General features: G+C 44.4%; 1 protein-coding gene across 1 annotated transcript; it reads right to left on the bottom strand.

Annotated features, from left to right (window-relative positions):
- Positions 1–691: 691 nt before the first annotated feature.
- ppm1f (protein phosphatase, Mg2+/Mn2+ dependent 1F) lies at positions 692–12,098 on the bottom strand. Its single transcript, XM_004072956.4, has 8 exons — positions 11,977–12,098; positions 7,595–7,786; positions 4,200–4,324; positions 3,472–3,665; positions 3,196–3,384; positions 2,971–3,114; positions 2,750–2,843; positions 692–2,663 (listed from the first exon to the last, which is right to left on the bottom strand). The coding sequence occupies exons 2-8, from the start codon at positions 7,756–7,758 to the stop codon at positions 2,275–2,277; spliced, it is 1,299 nt and encodes a 432-aa protein (XP_004073004.1). The 5' UTR covers positions 7,759–7,786; positions 11,977–12,098; the 3' UTR covers positions 692–2,274.
- Positions 12,099–20,875: the final 8,777 nt, after the last annotated feature.

Raw genomic sequence — 20,875 nt, 5'->3', positions numbered from 1 at the left:
ATGGTTCTATTGTGCTGATAAAGAGTCAAACACATCCTGATGCTCACTGCCAGAAAGTCTGTCAACAATTCAGATGAAGTGAACGTCTCACAGTGAGAAAAGGTATCATTCAAAATGATGTAGGATAGGTGAGATCACTGTTTAAAAAGCTATGATGACATTTGTGTGTTTTTCACTTTGTTTGAAACTCTATTAAATGTGTTTTTTTCTAAATCTGATGTGCTGTGGTCACTGATCAGAAATTGAAGGAAGTTTTTGTTCCTCTGGGTTCTTCCTTTTTTCTGAAATGGCAAAAAATGTTACAGAATCTTTATCAATTCTGCTATAAAATAAAATAGAGAATTACAGCAAAGAGAACTTCAACAGCTTTATTAGAAGTCATTTTGTCAAATATTCATTTATGACATTTTGTGTGTTTTTTAATTTGTTTGAAACTCTATTAAATGTGTTTTTTTTAATCTGATGTGCTGTGGTGACTGATTTTGGTGTCAAACCTGCTGTTGCTGGCAAACAGGACATTCCTGGATGGAACATTTCTATATTTGGCACATAGTCTGAACCAAAAGAATGAAACTTTGGTGTCTGGAGACGTCTGCAGCAGTCATAGGGGGGGGGGTCCAGAAACTGATGGTGCTGCTGATTTAACAAGGACCTCATTCTTCACTGCTTATTCACTCAAGTCTTCAGCCTGTTCCCCTCCAAAGAGTTTTCTTTATTGTTTTAAAGCGTTTGTAGCATTAGAAAACACAAATATCACACATTCGGATAAAAAGCTGTTGGATGTCTGCACTTTATTTTCCTTATCATCCAAACGGCTGTTTTTAAGACTGCTTTTTGAAGGCTGCCGTGTTGGGATTGATTTTTTTCTTCCCCACATGCCGTCTGGAGGAAGGAGAAGTCTGGGAAAGCGGAGGGAGTTTGGGATTCAAACCGATAAGCAGGAACCGTGAACCAAGACTCCCATGTCTGCAGCAAGAAGTTTAAATGAGTGGATTGTTAACTACTGACCTTGAATCTCTTAGCCCTTGTGCCATCTTGTGGGGTCCAGATGACCCCACAAGACGGCACAAGGGTTAAAGTCATTATTCTTCTCTGTAACCAGGGCAACCAATTCTAAATAAAATAGGTCAGACAGGCATCCATAGAGCTGTTTAGGCTCTCCTCACCAGCCTGCCATTTGTATTTAGTATCAAATATAAAAAAATGCTTAATGGGTGTGTGATTGTGTCACCTGTCCAGGGCGCATCCCGCCTTCGCCTGCCAGCAGCCGGGTTAGGCTCCGGCCGGCAGCCCTGTGACGATGCAGCACATTTTGAAACGTCCGTCGTCACAATGATGGAGCGCATATTTGTGCTGGGGTTGCTTAAAAATCCCCCTGTGGTCAGCTGTGAGGCGGATTTGGCTCCTGTAAGTGTCGTTTGTTTTTTAGATGCTGATTCAGGCGGGAAGTGGACGTTTCTCGCCGCCGCCCCCTGCTGGCCGCGGAAGCTGATGTAAACGTGTCAGACGGGCCAAAGAGGAGTCTCTGAAATGCAGCTGAAGCTCTTTAATGAGAAGGTCAAAGGCATCAGAACTGAAGGACAGCTGCAGTTTTCTGCCCTGAAGACAAACCAAACGGCCGAGTCCGAATCCGTCAGACACATTTGGGATATTCTGAAAGAACCGCCCAGATCTGAAGCTTAATTCATCCTTTCACCTTGTTCTGGTCCAAATCTCTGGATCCCTTCGGAACCAAATACTATGTGACCTTTCAGTCAGGCGGTCTGCGGCAGAATTCCACACCGGGTTTGTGATCTTTAAAGGGAACATTTCAGGTCAGTGGGCCGGACCTCAGAACTGCACCGCTCAGAACCTCCAAGTTCCAGAACCACTTCTGCAAAGCCAGTGCTGAGGGGAAATGTGCCCACATGCAGGAGCTTTTCTTTCAAAGACCCAGAACCTCTGCAGGTCTCCATCAGCGGTTCTGAAGACATTCAGGTTTTTCGCTGCTTTTTCTCAGGGCGGTTCCTGAACCGGGTCTGGTCCAGTTCAAACATATTTAGTCGAACTGGACAGAGAAAAACAGAAGCTGCTGAACATCTGAAGAACTGCTGATGCAGAAAGGTTCTGTGGGAGAACAACTTATGAAGCCTTAAAGACAGTCCTTCACATGAGGGACCGGTGTTCTGGGGGGTCCAGAGGAGCCGGTCTGGGCTCGGTTGGTCCTGCTGAAACTCCCTCAATAGTCTCTGTATGGCATTGAACATGGTGCTGCTCAGGCGCCAACCGGGCCGCTCAGGTCTCTGCCTCCCCGCGTAAGGGTGCTGCCTCTGCAGAAGACTGCGGCGAGGCGCAGCGCCCCCCGGTGGCGCAGCCCAGATCCGGCAGTGGACGCAGGAACACCAGCAGGACGGTGATGTTGTCGCTCGATCCGGCCTCTTTGGCGTGAGCGACCAGCTTCTGAGCAACGGTCTGTCCCGTCCCACCGTCAGGCTGAGCTTCAGATGCCTCCTCGGGGAGGGGCAGCCCCTGCAGGGCCCCCATCACCAGCTGGGGGACCTCCGAAGGTTGGACTGCATCAAAAAAGCCGTCGCAGGCCAGCAGCACGTAGTCCTCGTTGCCCTGCAGCCGCACCGTGGAGGAGTCGGCGTCTGAAGACACGTAGGGCTTCTGGTCAAAGTCACCTGGAGGGGGAAGAAAACCCCGGAAACCCAACCGATGAGGCGGAACCGACCCACAGATGCCCTTTGACCCTATTGGCACCACCCACCTATGGCTCTGGAGACTGCGTAGGTGCCGTTTACGCGCCAGCAGCCCATGTAGGTGACGCATCCACCCAGGTCCTCGATCCTCTGCTTCTCATCCTGGGGGGGGGGGACACGTCACATGCAGGAGTTCCAGCTGCTGGGCTCACAAGGTCTGCAGTCCTGGACCGGGTCTCGGGCCCTTCCTGCTCCAGAACTAAGCCAGCCTGCAGCCGTCCTTACTTACCTCCCTCTCTGGTTTGTGGGGCTCCATCAGCACCACCTCCTGCCCCTCCCTGACCAACAGGGCCTGAGAGTCTCCGAGCCAGGCCACAGTCAGCTCCTGGTCATGGATCAGAACCACCACGCCGGTACTGCCGCTCCGTAGGCGCTGATAACACAAAGACATGCACTTCCAGAGGGAGCTCCGCCCACAGCCCATGTTCTCCGCCCCTGAACCGCCCACTCATACCTCTCTCTGGGCTTTGCTCCTGAACATGTCGTCTGTGCGTTTGAAGGCAGCTTTCAGAGCCGGGCCCGGGCTGCTCTGTAGCGCCCCCTGCCGGCTAAGGTTGACATGCAGGTGAGTGGCAGCAAAGGTGGCGGCGTCCACCCCGCCGTGGCCGTCAAACACAGCGTAGAAGGCGCGCTGCACACCGTCCTGGTCCAGGTTGGAGACAGACAGACAGGTGTGGCGGTTGGGCTCCTCACAGAAACATGGCGGAGGAACCTGCGGCTCCTGACGTACCTCCACGCCAAACAGCTGATTGAACTCGGACAAAAGCACGTGCTTGTCCTCCATCTTCCTCCTCCCGTTCTTGATGGCGTGAACGCAGCACTGGAATGTGGGGGGGGGCAGAGGGGGCAGGTCTTGGTTCCACTCCAACGCCACCTCAATCATCTTGTTGATGAAGACTCGCTGCACAGCCTCAGACTGAAGAACTGAATCAGAGAGAAAGCTACGATGAGGGGGGGGACCCAAAGAAACCTGCAAACAGAACCCAGTCCCCCTCCCAGACTACTCTGGGTTCCACATTATTATAAAATGATATGTTTCTACCATTTCTCTACATAGTCGATGCAAATCAATGCAATGGCCGCACGTTCTGCACGTAGAGCCAGAGTTAAAGTGTTGTGTGGTCGTGCGTGACGGTGAGTTTTAAACTCCAAAAAGGTGTGTTTGCATAGACTTTTAAGGCTCCAGACTCTTTGTTTTCACAGCTCTGTTCCTATAAATGTCTGTCTTGGCGTCACATTAATCCAAAGAGCCTTAGAACACGATGCCATTCATGAACTTACTAAAAAAATGACACCTAAGTACAATTTACATAATAACTTGGAAGGAAGTGCATGGACCTCTACAGCCACGCTCCAGACCCCCTTCTGACTATAGAGGCCCCTACAGCGCACCGGTTTTGTCTGTGGGGGGGGGGCGCTGTGGGGCCTGTATTGTCACTAGAAGCTGAAAGGACTCACGGACTTCCTCCTCGCCGTTGTCAGGCTCCGCCTCTCGGCTGCAGTGGAAAGGTGAGAGGTCGTCTGCAAGCAGCCGGGTCATGGCGGCCCGGCACAGGAGAGCGCTGAGGCCAGTAGGAGCGTCCCTGCGTAGACACACAGACACAAACGGTCAGCTGGACCTTAGAACCGGGCCAGGAGCTGGCCCCGCCTCCGCTGGGCTTCAGCAGCACATTCTCTGCGACTAAAAGAGGAAGTCAGGGAACAATGGGCTTCGTCAGGCAGGGATGTGAGGACTTCCTGTTACGGCGGCACCAGCAGGAAGAGAACTGAGGGTCTCAGAACATCGAGCTCCAGATTTTACAGCCAGTCAGATCTGAGGAGCGCGCCAGGTTCCAAGATCAACTTTGATGCTAACAGGAGAAGAACGCAGTAGAAAACTCAGATTGATGAAACATCAACAATCTTCCCTTTAAAACACCAACCTGTGGCCAGAGTCTGTGTCAGTGAGAAACAAACGTTTCCACTGAAGAAAGAACCGTAAATATTCAGCAGAGACGTTCGGGTTTGAGGAGAGGACCTCTAAAATTGATGAAGAACGCTTTGGATCAAGAACAGTGATGGTTGGAAGACTGCTTTGATGGTGACTTTAAAGACCCACTCCCATGAAAAGCATGTTTTTGTGGTCCCATGATGGAGAACATAAAAATATTAAGCATAATAATGCGTTTCAGAGTACGTTTTTAATTCAAATTGTTGTGAATCAGGAGCAGATGGAATAAAAGCATGCAGTTGAGACGTAAAAAATGTGCTTCCGCTTCATTCTGATGCATCCGCTTGGATCCATGCAGGATAGCATCACACAGTTGCTGCAGATTTGATACCAGGCAGGATGGATCCATGCTTTCATGTTGTTCTGTTCTGACCCTACCATCTGAATGTGGCAGCAGAAATGGAGACTCATCAGACCAGACAACGTTTTTCCATCTTCTATGGTCCAGTTTTGGTGAGTCTGTGTGAATTGTAGCCTCAGTTTCCTGTTCTTAGCGGACAGCAGTGGTACCCGGTGTGGCCTTCTACTGCTGTAGTCCATCTGCCTCCAGGTTGGACGTGTTGTTCTTTCAGAGATGCTCTTCTGCAGACCTCGGTTGGAACCAGTGGCTCTTTGAGTTCCTGTTGTCTTTCTATCAGCTGGAACCAGTCTGACCTCTGGCACCAACAAGACATTTCTGACCAGTAGCGGTTTTAGGCACGGGCCATACGAGCGATCGCCCGGGGCGGAAAAATGACGGAGGGGCGGCGCCAGCGGCTCAGCTCTTGTAAAATACTTTATGCACCACTATTGGTTTACTTATATCACAGAGTTTGTAACAGCCTGAAACCTGGCGGCGCCCCCGCCCCGCAGCTGCGCTCCCTCCTGTCTTTGAGAAGTAGACGCAAATGTGTGTGAGAAGGAGAAGGGAGGGGGCGCGGGGTGAAGAAGGAGAAGGGAGGGGGCGCGGGGTGAAGGGTGCAGGCTGAGAGGTGAGCACGGAGCACAAAACGCATGCGCAAACCTGGCTGGATCTTCTTCCAGGGGGGCAACGGTCGCGGGCCGCGGCTCAGTGCTTGATGAAAAAACAAAAAATGCGCCGCCATGTAGCGAATTGGCGCCCCTGGGTGCAGCTGCACGCGCTTCTGCAGGAAATGTTTGACGAAGGGGGGGCTGCGGGTATAAAAAAGGTATAAAAAAAATCATGCTTTTTTGGTTATTTTTGTGTGAAATGCCCAAATAAAAAATGGGAAAACAAAAAAAATTCTTCACTTAGATGACAGTTGGTTTAGTCGACAGACTTGATACCTATGTCAGGACATTTATGCTAAATGCAGAAACATCTGAAATATGGAGAAAAAAGGTCAAAGCTGGTGCCCAATTTAGAAAGAAAAGAGAAGAAGAGGAGAAAAGAGACAAAGAAAAGGGTATTATCGCATAGCTAGATGCACGTTTTCTAAATTCGAATGCTACCTGCCCTCCAACAACAACAACAACGTTGCAGAGGAAAAATCTCTTGTTTGGTCTATCATGACCAAAACTGAAGTAGGCCCAAATATTGCAAATAACGTCATTTTTAAGATATTTATTCTTAAATGTTTGCTCTGCCTTAACTTGTAACATTAGTTATGATTCGTGTGTCTGTCTGCTCTGCTGTAACACAAAGTTTTTGTTGTGTTTTATTGTTGTATATTAGTTCATAATGTTAAATAAGCTGTGATGGTAGCATGCTGCTGCTGCTGCTGCTGCTGCTGCTGCTGCTGCTGCTGCTGCTGCTGCTGTTAGCTTTTCAAAACTCCAGTTGATCAAGGCATACCTGAGATCACCAATGTCTCAGGAGCAACTCACTAACCTGCTGTTGTTAGTATCAATCATTAGGGGGGGAGCAGATTTCATATGATGACGTTATTGACAAGTTTGCATCAGGAAGGCCACAAAGGTTAGGTTTTAGTTAGTGTTTTCTGTTCTTAGTGCTGCAGTTACATTTATTCTAGTGTGTTATTAGTGTGATTTGTAGTTTATAATATTTATTTCAGATTATTTGTGTTTGATTAAATATTTCCTAACTGTATTTTCAGTTACAATAAATGGACAAAGTGACTCTATTGGGGGGGGGGGGGGGCGCCAGAGGAGGGTCTCGCCCGGGGAGTAATTCAGGGTAGAACCGCCACTGTTTCTGACCACAGAACTGCTGCTCTCTGGATATTTTCTCTTTTTTGACCATTCTCTGTAAACTCTAGAGATGGTTGTGGGTGAAAATCCCAGTAGATCAGCAGTTTCTGAAATCCTCAGACCAGCTTGTCTGGAACCAACAACCATGTTCAAAGTCACTTCAGTCACCTTTCTCCCTCATTCTGATGCTCTAAACTGCAGCAGATCATCTGGACCATGTCTACATGAAGGCATTGAGTTGCTGCCGTGTGATTGGCTGGTTAGAAGTTTGCATTAACCAGCAGTTGAACAGGTGTAAATAATAAAGAGGCAGGTGAGTTCACGTCTTGGTTTTCCACGTCTGAGCTGGAATCCGGCCCAGAACTGTACAGCCGGATAGCTCCAACATTGCTGTAAGGGCTGTAAGCTAGCAGGAGTATCTGTAAACAGAGAGCTCTCAGTAACGAAGAGGGGAGGGGCGCCAGGCTCACTTCACGTCTACAGTCCCGGCCACAACTCAGAGGTGAAGTTTTAATGAACTCCTGCCGCTCTGCAGAAACTAGGTCCTAGACAGGTTTGTGTGATTTAGGCTAAAAACTGCATCATCATCATGAGAAGACCACCGGGAACGCTTTGGAAATGGATGAAAAGATGATCGGAGTGGGACTTTAATAAAACAGCCTGCCTGAAGATTCTGGGTGCAGCAGCAAAAGCAGACCCCCCCACACCGTACCTGGATGAAAGCAGCCTCAGCCCCAGCTCCAGGCTCTCCCCCGGCAGCTCCTCCTCAGACACCCGGCGGCTCTGGGGGCTGGCGGGCAGCGGTTGGTCCTTCTCCAGAGCCGCTGGGAACTCCTGCACAAACTTTTGCAGGAAGAGGCGGGCCTTGTCCTCCATCTGGGCCGGTTCTGGTCTGAATCAGCAGCTGGAGAACAAAATCCAGCTCAGGTTTGAACTCAAAGAGGAGAAGGGACAGACTTTCCTCCAACACTTGAAGGTGGGCTACACAAAATCAGTCAATCAAATGTTTTAAACGTTGCGGCCAACAGCCACCACCTACTTTTATTGAGGCATCGGATTGATCAGTTTATACTTTTATAATAAAAATATCATGAGAAAAAAAGAGGATTATGTTAAAAAAAAGTTTCAGATCCAGAATGGTTCTTCTGACCAATAGAATGACTGAGTAGCAGCTGTTTATTTCTCTAGATGTTTATGGGATTTTGGCTTCTTGGAGCCACTTCCTGTTTGGACACCAGGGGGGAGGGGCCACTCAGTCCAGTTCTGATACACAGTCAATGGTCTAACCCAGGGGTCGGCAACCTGCGGCTCCAGAGCCGCATGTCTCTCATCCCTGTGGTTCTGGAAAATAACTATCATGTTCTGAGGTTGTCGTGGTGCCTTAAGAGCGTCGGGATGTGCGAGCGGGCAGAAGGAGGAAAAGTTTGTCTAAAAGACAGGACATGTTGAATGAGAATGAAAAAAAGCCTCATCATGCAGAATCGTCTGTTTGACCCGCTGTTGTACTTTTGGGAGCAGGTCTGAACCTGGAGCGGGTCGGAACCAGGCGAGCTGCTCGTCCCTGGAGCAGCTACCCAGTGCTGACGACTACGGTTGGCAAGCGGTACACAGGAAAGGTTTATAAAAAAAATATGAAACAAAACAAAAAACTAACGGGCAGAGTATTAGGTATTTATTTATATCTAGGGGGAATCGGACTTGAAATATGGGATTGGGCGGCTATACATTAGGACTTAAACACTGTCCATATAACCTAACCTGACAGAATCAAATGTAAAAGGATTTATGTTAGAGTAACAAGCAAACATGTTTTCTATGCAACTGTCACTTTAAAAAATTATAGTAACTAAATAATGAGTTATTTAACATTAAGGAGTAGTTACATTTATTTTTCATTACATTTAGTTACTTGTGTAAGTTATATCTGGCCCTTTGAGGACAACCACTATGCTGATGGTGAAAATGAGTTTGACCCCCCCGCCATAAATGTTCCGACTCGGGTTGGACAACGATGGAGAACTTGGAGAAAATGAAAGTTCCTGAAGAAAACAGTACATTTAATGGCACCTGGGCAGATTCATTTGCTTTCAACGACTTTACCAGTATGAATCATATATATAAAGAGGAATTAGCAAACAACAAAGTCTCAAACGTGGCGAGACATCCCAGAATAAACATGCAGCTTTTGCCCAAAACACATCCTGATCCAGAGCAGAAAAACAGTTCTTTGTTTTTCAATAATCTATTGGAGAAACAGATTAACTGCTAGTTGACGACGACACACTTGCTAGTTTTGTGGCCTCTCTGTAAATAGTTCTCATCTGTTAAATGAGGATCCAAAACAAAATGAACATCTCTTCAGGAACGTTAAAAAGGAGTTAAATAATAGCATCACTGGAAACACCGGGCTTTCCAAAGGGTTCTGCAGCTCCCTGTGTTTTCATTTCTGTGGGAAACTGACCCAAATGGCTCTTTGAGGGGTAAAGGTTGGCGTCCCGTGGTCTAGATGTTAGCCTGGGTACTGAGTTGATGCAAACAGAACCACCGATAAATAAAGACAGGGGGCGCTGTTGTCAGAAGCTGCCATGCAGGTTTCTGGATGAGTTTTCTACAGTCTTTGTGTGCAAACATCCTCATGGCTTCAGTTTCCTACATTCCAGCCTTTCAAACATGTAGGAGCATGAAACTCTTGTAGGTTTATTATGTGGTAGCCGTCTGTTTCCGCGTTCACGGCTGGTGGCGTTGGGCCGGACGGCGCCCTTTAATGACCTGTCACATCAGCAGAACCCCCTTCTGTCTTTGCTACCCTGTGCTGCTGGTCAAGTTAAGCATTACTCTCTGCTAAGTTATGAAGACTCTCATTCATCCAGGTTGATTCCAGCATAGTAGTAGGCTTAGGGGCTGTCATCTGGACTTAGTTTTTAAAGTTAGAAGACGTTTCACCTGAGGTGAAACCTACTACTATGATACTCTATGCTAAGCGAAACGCAGTAGACCAGCACTCTAAAAGCTCTGATTATATAGCTTTATATAATCTAAAGCTAGGACGCTTAGGAAACATGGAGGTGTCTATAAAAAGGTGGGGGCACTCAGGCAGGAAGTGAAGTGGTAAGACTTCAAATGGTCCTCCTCAGAAGCAACGTTTTAGTTATTTATGAGCCGTTAAACACCCACTCCAATGAAAAAAGGGTTTTTAACACGTTCTTGTACCTGTTTCTGATGATGGAGGACACTTGCATTGAAAAAAAAAAAACTTCAGATCAATATTGCATTCCTGAGTAATTCTTTATACAAGTCAATGTGAATCTTCTGATCGTCCACTGTCAGACAAATGGATCCACGAACGTCTTTGTTTTCCTGGAATCTGGATATAAACTGAACGAGTGGACGGCGCTGATGATGCACCGTTAATGTGCGGTTAGAGGGGCTGTAAGCTAGTGGGAGCGTGTGTAAACAGGTGACAGCGGGGGGGTCTTACTCTTCACCAACAACTCAGAGGTGGAATTCTAATGAAATCCTGCTGTTCTACAGAGACTACGTCCTAGAAAACAATCAATTATTTTATTTGTTTTGGCTTAAAAATGGCATCTTCATAATACCAACACTTGAAAGCAAACACCTCGGACGTCAGACATGAGGCCGCTTACGGTCAGGCTTCTGATTGGTCCGTGTATAACTTGCATAAGTTGCACTAAATCATCATGAAAAAAAAAGGATTATCATGTTAAAAAGTAGGGCTGCACGATATGAGGAAAACTTGCGATATGCGATATTAAAGATTAATATTGCGATAACGATATAATTTGCGGTATATAAAAAAATAGAAAAATGCCAAAAACATCATTCCCATTTCATTAGAAACAGTTTAAAATTACACTCGAAATGACCCTCATTGACATAGGTGACAAACATCTAACATAATAGGCCTCCATCTGATTGGTCAAAGCATAAAGGGATTTATTTGATTATTTAAAAGCGTCAAGCTGCCATAAGATTGTTTTAACACATTTTGGGTTTACGATTTATTGCGATATTCGCAGTCTTTTGCGATATGCCTATTGCAGAGCTGGATATTGCGATAACGATAAATTTGCGGTATATTGTGCAGGCCTATTAAAAAGGTATCAGAACCAGAACGGTTGTTCTGACCAATAGAACAGCTGTTTCTCCATAGAAGTCTGAGGGAGTTTGGTTTCCTGGAACCAGTAGGTACTCCCAGGGGGGAGGGGCCACTCAGTCCAGTTCTCATGTAGGGTCAACGCCTGCAACTGATGTTGGGGGAGAAAATGGCCCACTGCTAACACACAAGGAATTATGGGACGTAGGAGTAAGGTTTATGAAAAAACGCGTACACCTGGAACAGGAATGTAGTCGTTTTAGGTGGAGGTAGTTTGGTTGCTGGAAATCCACCCAGAGGGTCTGGACCCGGCCCACCAACAGAACAGGTGCAGGTGGAGAATGACTTCCCCAGGTGTTCTGCTGAGGCTCTCAACCATTCAGTATAAATACAACGTGAGTTCAGCTTCACCTCAGTTCAGTTGGGCTCTATTTCTATTTATTCCTTTATCCTGTGTAGTTTAAAATGTTTTTTTTAAAAAACGTTTCTTAAAACTTGAAATATGTCGAGATAATGATGAGTTACCACCTGTTGAGTTCCTCATCTCACTGGGTTCGATTCTGACTGGTTCTGCGGAACCATCTCGGTTCTGGACATGCTGGAAGCTGCTTCTTCTCCCGTGAAGAACATCTGGATTACTTTAGATTAGTATCACAGCCTCGCGGACTGACGCGGTTCTGCACACAAATGTCTCCCATCACAACACTCTGCCTCGCGCGCTCTCGTGCGTCTGCTACAAGCCACCACCAAACGTGAGCGCGCGAGACTTCTAAGAAAAAACTTTTCTAAAACCACCAACTTCATCGTAACTGCTTCGTTCAGGTTCCGTTAGCAGCCGAACCTCACAGAACTCCCCCCTCGGGTCTAAAGTCACGCACCCCTGCGCTCGAGCTGAGCACGGAACTTCCAGACTTTAGTAAGGCCAGCGCGCGCGCGCATACGTTGGCAGGTGGCGGGAAAAGGGTGAGTTTTCTTACCTGGGACAGGAGCTGCGCGCGGGGCAGACGTTCAGCGAACACGCCCTTCGCGGACAAAGGAAACGCTCGCGCACAGACCCAGCCGGATGTGCTCTTCCACAGCGTTTACAGAGCTGCGCCGCGCTCGCGCGCCTATTGGACCTCTACTTCTCCGCGTCATCGAAAACCACGCCCACTTCCGCTTCCAATGACTTTCATGAAAGTTTTTAAACCCCTCTAACTGCTCCTGTATGGGAGACTTTTGGTTTATCCCTCAGAAAAAATAAACCTACACTTTAATAAGTCACCGAACAAATGTTTTACTAACCATTTATTATTAAAAACAACAACTAGAAAGAGCTGTATATCCAGAAGACATGTATGGTTGAATAAAAATGAAACTTCAAGGGTAATAATTGGTACACAAAAAAACAAAGAAATAAAAGATAAAAGTTGACTATAAATAAAGTGAAAACAGCACAATAACAAAAACATTTTTTTTTAAAAATGCCAGAGCCGGGTATCGAACCAGCGAGCTTCTGCACCAAGGATTCCCCATGTATTTCAACGGAGACAAAAATCCTGGAATATCTGGAATATCTGGAAAGGTTCAAGGATTTGAAGGACAAAAAGTCATAGCTGGAAAAAGCTGAAAGAGCTGAACATTTGAATAGTTGAAAGGTTAAAGTATCTGAAAAATTGGAGTTAAGCGGCAAAACATGGCAGAAGATGCTATAATTAAGAAAGTGAAACTGCTTTATAGCATTCAACCAATAAAGGAATAACCCATCTGTAACCAGTTAGTGACTTAATCTTTTGCTGATAGGTCCTTCAAATCAGTGATGTATGTTCAGTTTTGTGTTTTTGAATTGATTTGGCGTTAAAAGGATTTATTTTTGGACTAAATATCAGCACTTTTGTCCTGCGTTTGCCTGGTCCATCACACCATATAAAACAGTAAGTGTTATAAATCCTGTTTGTCACTTTCTCAGTGTTTAACTTGTACACAGCCCTTTATGTGACTAATGAACAATAAGTGTCTAACTCATGAAATTAAGTTCCTGTCAAAATCCAATTTAAACTGTGAGTGAACTACCTGTTAACCTGTAACTCACCTGTTAACAAAACGTCTGTGCCAAATAATTCGGTTGGGGCTAATGACACAAACAATTGACTAAACGACTCGTAGCAAATTAGTTAGTCATTGATGAATATTTGAAAGTGATCCTGAGTTCTGTGTCTTTCAGAAAGACTTCATTGCTGCATCATCAATGCGGGTTAAATGACCTCCAACAGAACAGACAGACTTGTGGCTTTTTTCACAACTTTGAATCTGAAAAAAGAAAGAGGTAAACTGCCTGATAATAATTCTTGGAAGAAATCAGAAAATCCTTATTCTTGAACATTTGCTTTTCTAAATGAACCATAAGCCAAGTCTTTTAGAATAAAAGCAGACAGGTTCACCTTCACTGCTTAGGCTTGTGATGGATTGCATTTCTAAGTATTTCTTTATTCAACTCACTGTGAATGAAGAGCAGACGACAAAAAGGCTGTTGGAAAATATCGGAGACGTGGGCGCTACAGTCAACGGGCCTCGAGCTCCCTGCTCCGCTCCATTCCGATGCGTCCCCGTGCAGAACGACAGATCCATGAACGTCTTTGTTTTCCTTGTCTGAGCTGATATCTGGATCAGAACTGTACAGCCGGATAGCTCTGGTGTTGTTCAGCATGTTTTTTGGAGCGATAATCGGTCTTCTCCTCACTGTGAAGATGGATTAAAATTAAAGATGAGGGCCGTCTTCCATCTTTAATGGTCGGTCCACTCCTCATCCTTGAGGAAACTCTAAGGGCTTTCGTCTGCTACTACTGGCTTTTTCTTCACTTCATCACATCACTGTTTGTGGACAATTTGTTACTTTCAAGATCCTAAAAAACAGTAAAAAAAAATGTAGGGATGTTGGTCTGTAATCAGCCTCTGTGTGGCTCACACAGAAAAGCAATCGGGGGTCAAAAAGCTGCAGCACCAGGTGGAAGTGTGCATTCAGAAAACCAAACGTCACATATTTATGTTTGCTGATAAATCACTACATCCTCCATTACCAAAGACTGTATCATTTTGGAGTTTGTCGAACGGCAGATTTAGAAATGAACAGGATTGGAGCAGAACTGCCACAGAGATTAGAGCAGAACTGCCACAGAGCTCTGACCTGTTTGCAGGCCACTAAGGGCAGCAGCCCTCGTTTCAGGTTCACTGAACATCCAGCAGGGGGCAGCACCTTGGGGTCAAATCAGGGGTCAGTAACCTTTGAGGCCAGTTTCTAACCGAGCAAAACACTATTTACCTTTTGTAGCAGTTAATGCCTTTATTTGATCACATTTTTATTTATTTATTTTATTTTAGCATAGACAGCAGTTCGGGTGAGTTCCTTTCGCAATTAATTTTGCCCTTCAGCAGATTTATTTAATTTAAAACGCAGGAAAGTCATTTCAAACATGACATTTGCTCATCATGACTGTTCAATATAAATGTGACAACATTGAGGTAGAATGCTATAATATCCCTTGTGCTATCTTGTGGGGTCCAGATGACCCCACTCCCAACGTTAACGTGCCTCCGCAAGGGTTTAAAAAAACTATACATGTAAATATATTTATAAACTTTATAAACATATCATTATGGCTAGTTAATGAAACAGTAGAGAAGCATTCAGGACCTCTTGATACAGTGTCATCAGTGGTAAAAAAAATAATAAAATAAGTACTTTTGCTGATATTAGATCACCTCCGTTTAAAAAATCTGAACATAAATAGCAATAATTGCTTTTTTTCTTTAAAGTTAAAGAGCCACAATTAAGTGAATAAAAGAGGCTCCGGAGTTGGAGACCCCTGGGTTAAATAGTTCCAAGACCCTCATGCTTGTTGCACAGAAAAGGCTGAATTTTAAATAAACGTAACTGTACTTGCATGCTCTGCCACGCCCGCTTCTAAGATTTTGATGTTCCTTATATTTAATTTAATATGAGGAATGATTTTTTAATGACTTTTTTGAGGATGCTGCCATCTATCGGATATTTGACTTTTGAGATATTGATGTGAGAGTTGGATCTGGATAATCCAACAGGTCTGTTGTAGTTTCCATGCGATGGCCAAGTGTGCAGTGTCTGCTCTGCACTTTGTGTTCGTGTCCCATCCACGGGTTCATTGTTTCACTGCAAAAAGTGAATCTTTAGAAAGTAAAATGTCCTTCGTTTCCAGGAGAATTGCCTTTTTATTTGTCAAAATAATCTTATCCAGACAGTTTTTTAAAATAATCTTAGAGAAAATATGCTAATGACTGGAATTCTTTTTTTTTAAATAAGAATTCTTGGTAAGACCATTGGCTGATATTTTCTTTTTCTTTTTTTTTTTGCCTATTTATAGGCAAATTGGGGTAGTAACTTTTTATTTCTAAAAGGCCTGTTTTTGCCATTTTCTTCTGTCTCAACTTGATTTAGAAATCTGTACTGAGGATCGGATCAGAGCAGAACCTCAGAAGCCTCGTCACCTTAGGACCCGTTGGAGTTCTACTGCGGATCAGAACCATGAACGGGTCTGATGCAACCCTGTGGATTCAGGACTGAGAAACCAAAGCCTGGATTGGGACGGACCTGAGTTCCATGAACAGCCCATTAAGAAAGAGAAAGTATGGTAAGAATAGTAATTGAGTTCTGCCCACCCGCCAATCAAAATACCCCCCACCCCCACGGTTCCTTCACTGTTCCACGGTTTGACTCTGACCCTTTGAGCAGCTGTGGCTGAGAGCCAATCAGGAGAGAGAACAGGTTCTGTTTCACATCTTTATTTAATTTTTAGCCACACAGAAAACACGATGGCAGCATGACGGACATGCTCACCGACAGGAACCAGAGGAGCCGAGGTCAGACGGTAGTGCTTCTGGTCTTTCAGTGACTCTGACCTAAACTAGCATTTTCATTGTTCTAAGTCCAGCTGGAAGAGCTGGATCCAGAAGAGCGGGATGTTCCTCAGACCGGAGGAAGTTCCAACAGCAGAAGAGCCTCAAACCTGAAGGATCTGAAGCAGAGAAACCAGAAGCAGCAAAGAAATGAAACCTTAGTCCACTTCTGACACCGCTGGTCTGGTTCTGGATCTGACAGCATCACAGGCTGAAGGACAATAAGGATCGTGGATCAGACCCTTCACTACACGCACACGCTGGGGCTCGGCCCGTCGACTGATGCCCTTTCATGGTTGCACTGCTCCTGCACCCCCACAGTAGTGCAACAGGGAAAGAGTGTCAGTCAGAGAGCGTCTGCTCCTCTTCCTCACGGACGAAGACTCTTCTTCACCTCACAGATGAGCGTTTGCCCCCACCAAACCCAGTCGGACATGACAACCGGGAGACCAGGCCGGCGCCATCACATCTCCCCGCTGCGGAGATGACATCACTTCCTGTGAAGGGGGCAGTTGGCACGAGGTAGTCCCCCACAGACGACACCCTATAAGCAATATTGCACTACTGAGAAATGCTGCTGAGAGCAGAGGCAACATTGATAGGGTCCCATCTGCAAGGCTCTGGGGAGGACAGTCCTGCTCCTGGGGGGTCCTGGTGGGGGGAGGTCCACCGGAACGCCGATGACCCTCCTCTGCCTCCAGGTCTGTTAGGACTTCTTCAGTTTGAGAAGATTCACGTCCACAAGGACAAAAACGTCAACTTTAAATTCAAAAATACTTTATCCTCAGAATTGTAGATTTTTAAAATCAAACGTTTTCCTTCTTTAATTTCGTTTATGGTAAAAACATGGAATTTATAATTAAATAAGGATTTTAGTGTCTTTTAAAGAAATGATTATTTATTTAAACTCCTGAAATTCCTCAGTTAAAACATAAAAACATGTTTTTCTGTAAAACCGGGGAAAAAATGCAGCCAGGATCATTTTGTCTGAATAAAATAACGTGGATTATAAACTCACATGCTTTTAATTATTATTCAATGACCTCAGTATTAAATCTGGATTTTTGAAAAAATAGCCGTCATATTTAAGATTTTTACTGAATTTATTGTTAGTAAAACTTTTACTTTATTCTACTTGCTGTAAAAAACATTTGCTGCAGCATTTTATAAAGGTTTTACTTCTTAGTTACATTTGGGTGAAATCTTTTTCATTTCTAATATTTGTAGAATTTATTCTTCACATCATTAAAGGCCTAATAGTTTTTTCTTTTCTCTTTTTATAACAGACTTATTTGTTTTTAATTTTTTTGGATTTGTTGCATCAGGTTTTCAGTTTTATTGTTCGTTTTTGTCCATTTCTGCACTAAACTCCTATTAAAATAAAACAAATAGATTCCATTTAATTTATTTTTATATTGTTATTTATTAAAAATGTTAAAATGGATTTGCTGCAAATTGAAAAACATATTTTTCTGCTTCACTAATATTAAAGGTGCAGATGAAAAACAAAAACATTAAGATTAAAATTCAAAGAACATTTTTTTTGTCTGAACTAAATATTTCCAACCTGATTAAACAATAAAATATGTAGAATTATTTAAACAAAAGTATTAAAATAAGGCCCCAAAACAGATTAAATCAACACAATATATAATATTGTAATGTTGAAAACATTAAATATTTGAAATCAAAGCAAACATTTATGAAACAGTTTAAATGTGATATTTGGCAGCTTTTCTATTTTTACATTTGGGTTTTTTATTGTTTAGATGGAGAACCTGAATTAGCAGCAGTCTGTCTGTAAGGAACCGCGCGCACGTGCCCCAGCTGGTTCTGCAGACGTGTGCACGCAGGCTTGGGGCCCCTGACACCCCTCCCCTCACATTCCTCACAGAGCCCCCCCACCTTACACTGAAGAAAAAAAAACTAACTTCAGGCTTGATCTGCTCTGAAAAAAGTCTGGGGAACAGGAAGCTGCATGTGCACGGTCACGTGCACGCTCCCCCCACAGCCTGTGTCCTGTGCACGCACGTGCGCAGCAGCGGGGTTCTGCATTTTAACGTCGGGGGACGTTAAAATGCCTCTTCATTTGATACACGGTTTTTTTTATTAATGTAACATTTTTCTGGAGTGACGTCATCATTTCAGTCGGAATGTTTGTGTATTCCCGTACATCAAAACCTTTGATAAATCTTTGACGTGCTCTGTCGGGTCAAATCAGGAGGCTACGGTGGCCCTGAAGTGCCAATCACACCAACAAACCACTCAATGCACAAACATATTAAGGATCACAACGACAAATCATAAAAAAATAGAGTTACTTTTTAGAAAATCCTGGAAACCAAAAACAAATGTAAAAAAAAAACTACAATCAAAAATGGAATTGAAATGCTAAAAAAACAAAATGTTAAAAAAGAAACAGAAATCTGAACAAGTTGGTTCTATGGGACATCACTGATTGGATGATGACGTTTGTGCATCATTTCAACTGAAGGTCATTTGGATTTCATTGTTATTAGAACGCATGCAGACGCTAAAGGTTACGGCCGTAACAACTCACTAAAACACGGATTCATATCTGAATTTATATTCAGTATTGGATTTCATCCGATTCTCTGCCCTAAAGTGGATCCAGATCCTCTTGATCCAAACTTCCAGCAGTGAAACTCAGACAGAAATTCCTGCTACTGAACAGTTTTCCAGATTCTTGGATTTCTTCCAGATCATCAAGTTAATGAAATCTGTGTCCAAACAAACAAGTAAACTAGAATGAATGTCAAATCCATTCACATGATAGTTTCTAAAGTTCACCACTGTTGTGTTTTCAAAGGGAACATTCTCAGAACATTCCAGATGGTCACATGACTTTAAAGTCTGTCCACACATTGGACTGGAATGATGGACTGATCCGCTTTAATGACATCATGTGTGTCATCCGCTGTGATTGGTCGGTTTTACCTTATAGTCACATAAACCTACTGTGTCTCAATCCAGATGGTATTTTCCAATATCGATCAGATTAGATATTTTTCACTCTGCAACCGTTCTATAACGGTTTAGGTCGGTTTGATGAACAAAAATCAAATGTCATCATCCGATCAGCGATGTCCAGCGAGTACTACGCACCGTTTCTTATTGTGTTTCTTTTTACATTTGGTTTTCTGGAAATGTTTTTTATTTTGAATTATGTTTTGATTTCTAAAATCTAATTCTGCTTTTTTATTTTTATAAATTGTTATTACTTTCTTTAATATTGGTTGTGATCTTTAATATGACTCTGCTTGGAGGGAGTTGTTATTGGCACTTCAGGGCCACCGTAGCAACAGCTGATGGTGAATGAAAACCCAGAGACGCACGGCGGTGATGACGCTCTCCCAAAGCTGGGTACAGCAGAGGAGGAATGACACACACGGCGTTTCCGGTGGCCAAGAGGCTCAAAGCCCCGCCCACGCGTCAAATTAGGATCAGCAGAAAACAGGAAGTCTGAACTGAAATTGGAAACCGACTGAAGCAAAGACTGAGAGAAACGCAAAAAACTAAAGTTGAAAACTTTCATTAACAAATATTATTTTTCAAATGGTAACAGTTTAGGTTTATTTTTAAGTTTCAAATGTACTTTGTTTTTAAATTTTCAATACTTTTTTGTCCAAATTTTAAGTATTTCCTTCAAGTTTAAAATATGCACTCCCAAAATTAAAACCACTTTTATTTTCCTAATTCCTTTTTCAAATTTAGAGTTTTATTTTCTTAAAGCGAAACCTGATTTGCCTCCATGTTGTTCCTGAAAATCATGACTATTGTTACTTTGTTTCATTAATTCAATGATCCTCTATTGTCTCGTGATTTATTATTGAGATTTCCTGCATTAAGAAAAAGGAAACATTTGTGTGAAAAAAACGGTTTTAAATTTCTGATTTTTTAAATAAGAATTAAAGAAATACATGAATTAAACAGTGATACATTAATTAGTGTGAACATCTGGATTAGGTCAGGTATTGAAGGAACGCCGTTTTCCTGCAGTTATTTTAAGCAGTCAGAGCAGACGCCGTGCAGTCAGAGCAGACGCCGTGCAGTCAGAGCAGACGCCGTGCAGTCAGAGCAGACGCCGTGCAGTCAGAGCAGACGCCGTGCAGTCAGAGCAGACGCCGTGCTCATGTTTGTTTGTTTGTTTGTTTGTCCGTCTGCTCCTCTACAACAGCAGCGTCCCGCCTGCAGCAGCTCCGGGTCGACCAGAGAAACTGCACAACAACAACAACAACAGAGTCCAAACTGCAGCACCGACAGCCACAAGCATGTGTGGGGCAGGAAGGGGTGGGCGGGGGGAGGAGGAGGGGGGGCGCTGTTGGCCGATGCCCTTTTAAAATTGCACTGCTCACCTGATTTCACAGTAGCACAACAGAAAAAGGGCTCCAGACAACAACACACTGCTGCACGATTAACACATCGCCTCACAACAGCAGCCGTGAAACAGACAAACAGGCTTACGGCTGCTGCGGGGTGGGGGGTCACGCTGCCCGACCCGGGCCTGAAGACACAGACATGTCATAGATGCAGGCTGGGGGGGGGGGTGCACACACCACTTTACAATGTGAGCATTACAGTCATGTCTGTTCAGATCTGTTCCAGTCAACATTACACACACACACACACACACACACACACTTCCTGCAGGACAGGACAGGAAGGAGATGAGGGTACAGGAAGTGAGGGTGGAGGAAGTCAAAATGGGTGGGGGACACCAGCAGGGTGGAAGTAAAGGAAGCAAAAGTGTAGGAAGAGAGGATGTAGGAAGTGGGGGGGTAGTGGTGGTCTATGGTCCAGGGAGAGCCCCCTCCCTCTTTAGCTTCATGCTGCCTCATCTGATACCTTCTATTCCTGTCCCAGCAGCCCTGAAGCCCCTGAAGCCCCCCACTAGAGGAAGGCTGTGGATTCCACTGAGACGTTCACCTGAACCCAGCTGGTCCTGTT

This window comes from Oryzias latipes, chromosome 9, assembly GCF_002234675.1.
Source record: "Oryzias latipes chromosome 9, ASM223467v1".
Lineage (NCBI taxonomy): Eukaryota > Metazoa > Chordata > Actinopteri > Beloniformes > Adrianichthyidae > Oryzias > Oryzias latipes.
The sequence above is the reverse complement of the archived record's forward strand: the minus strand, read 5'-3'. Positions and strand labels throughout refer to the sequence as shown.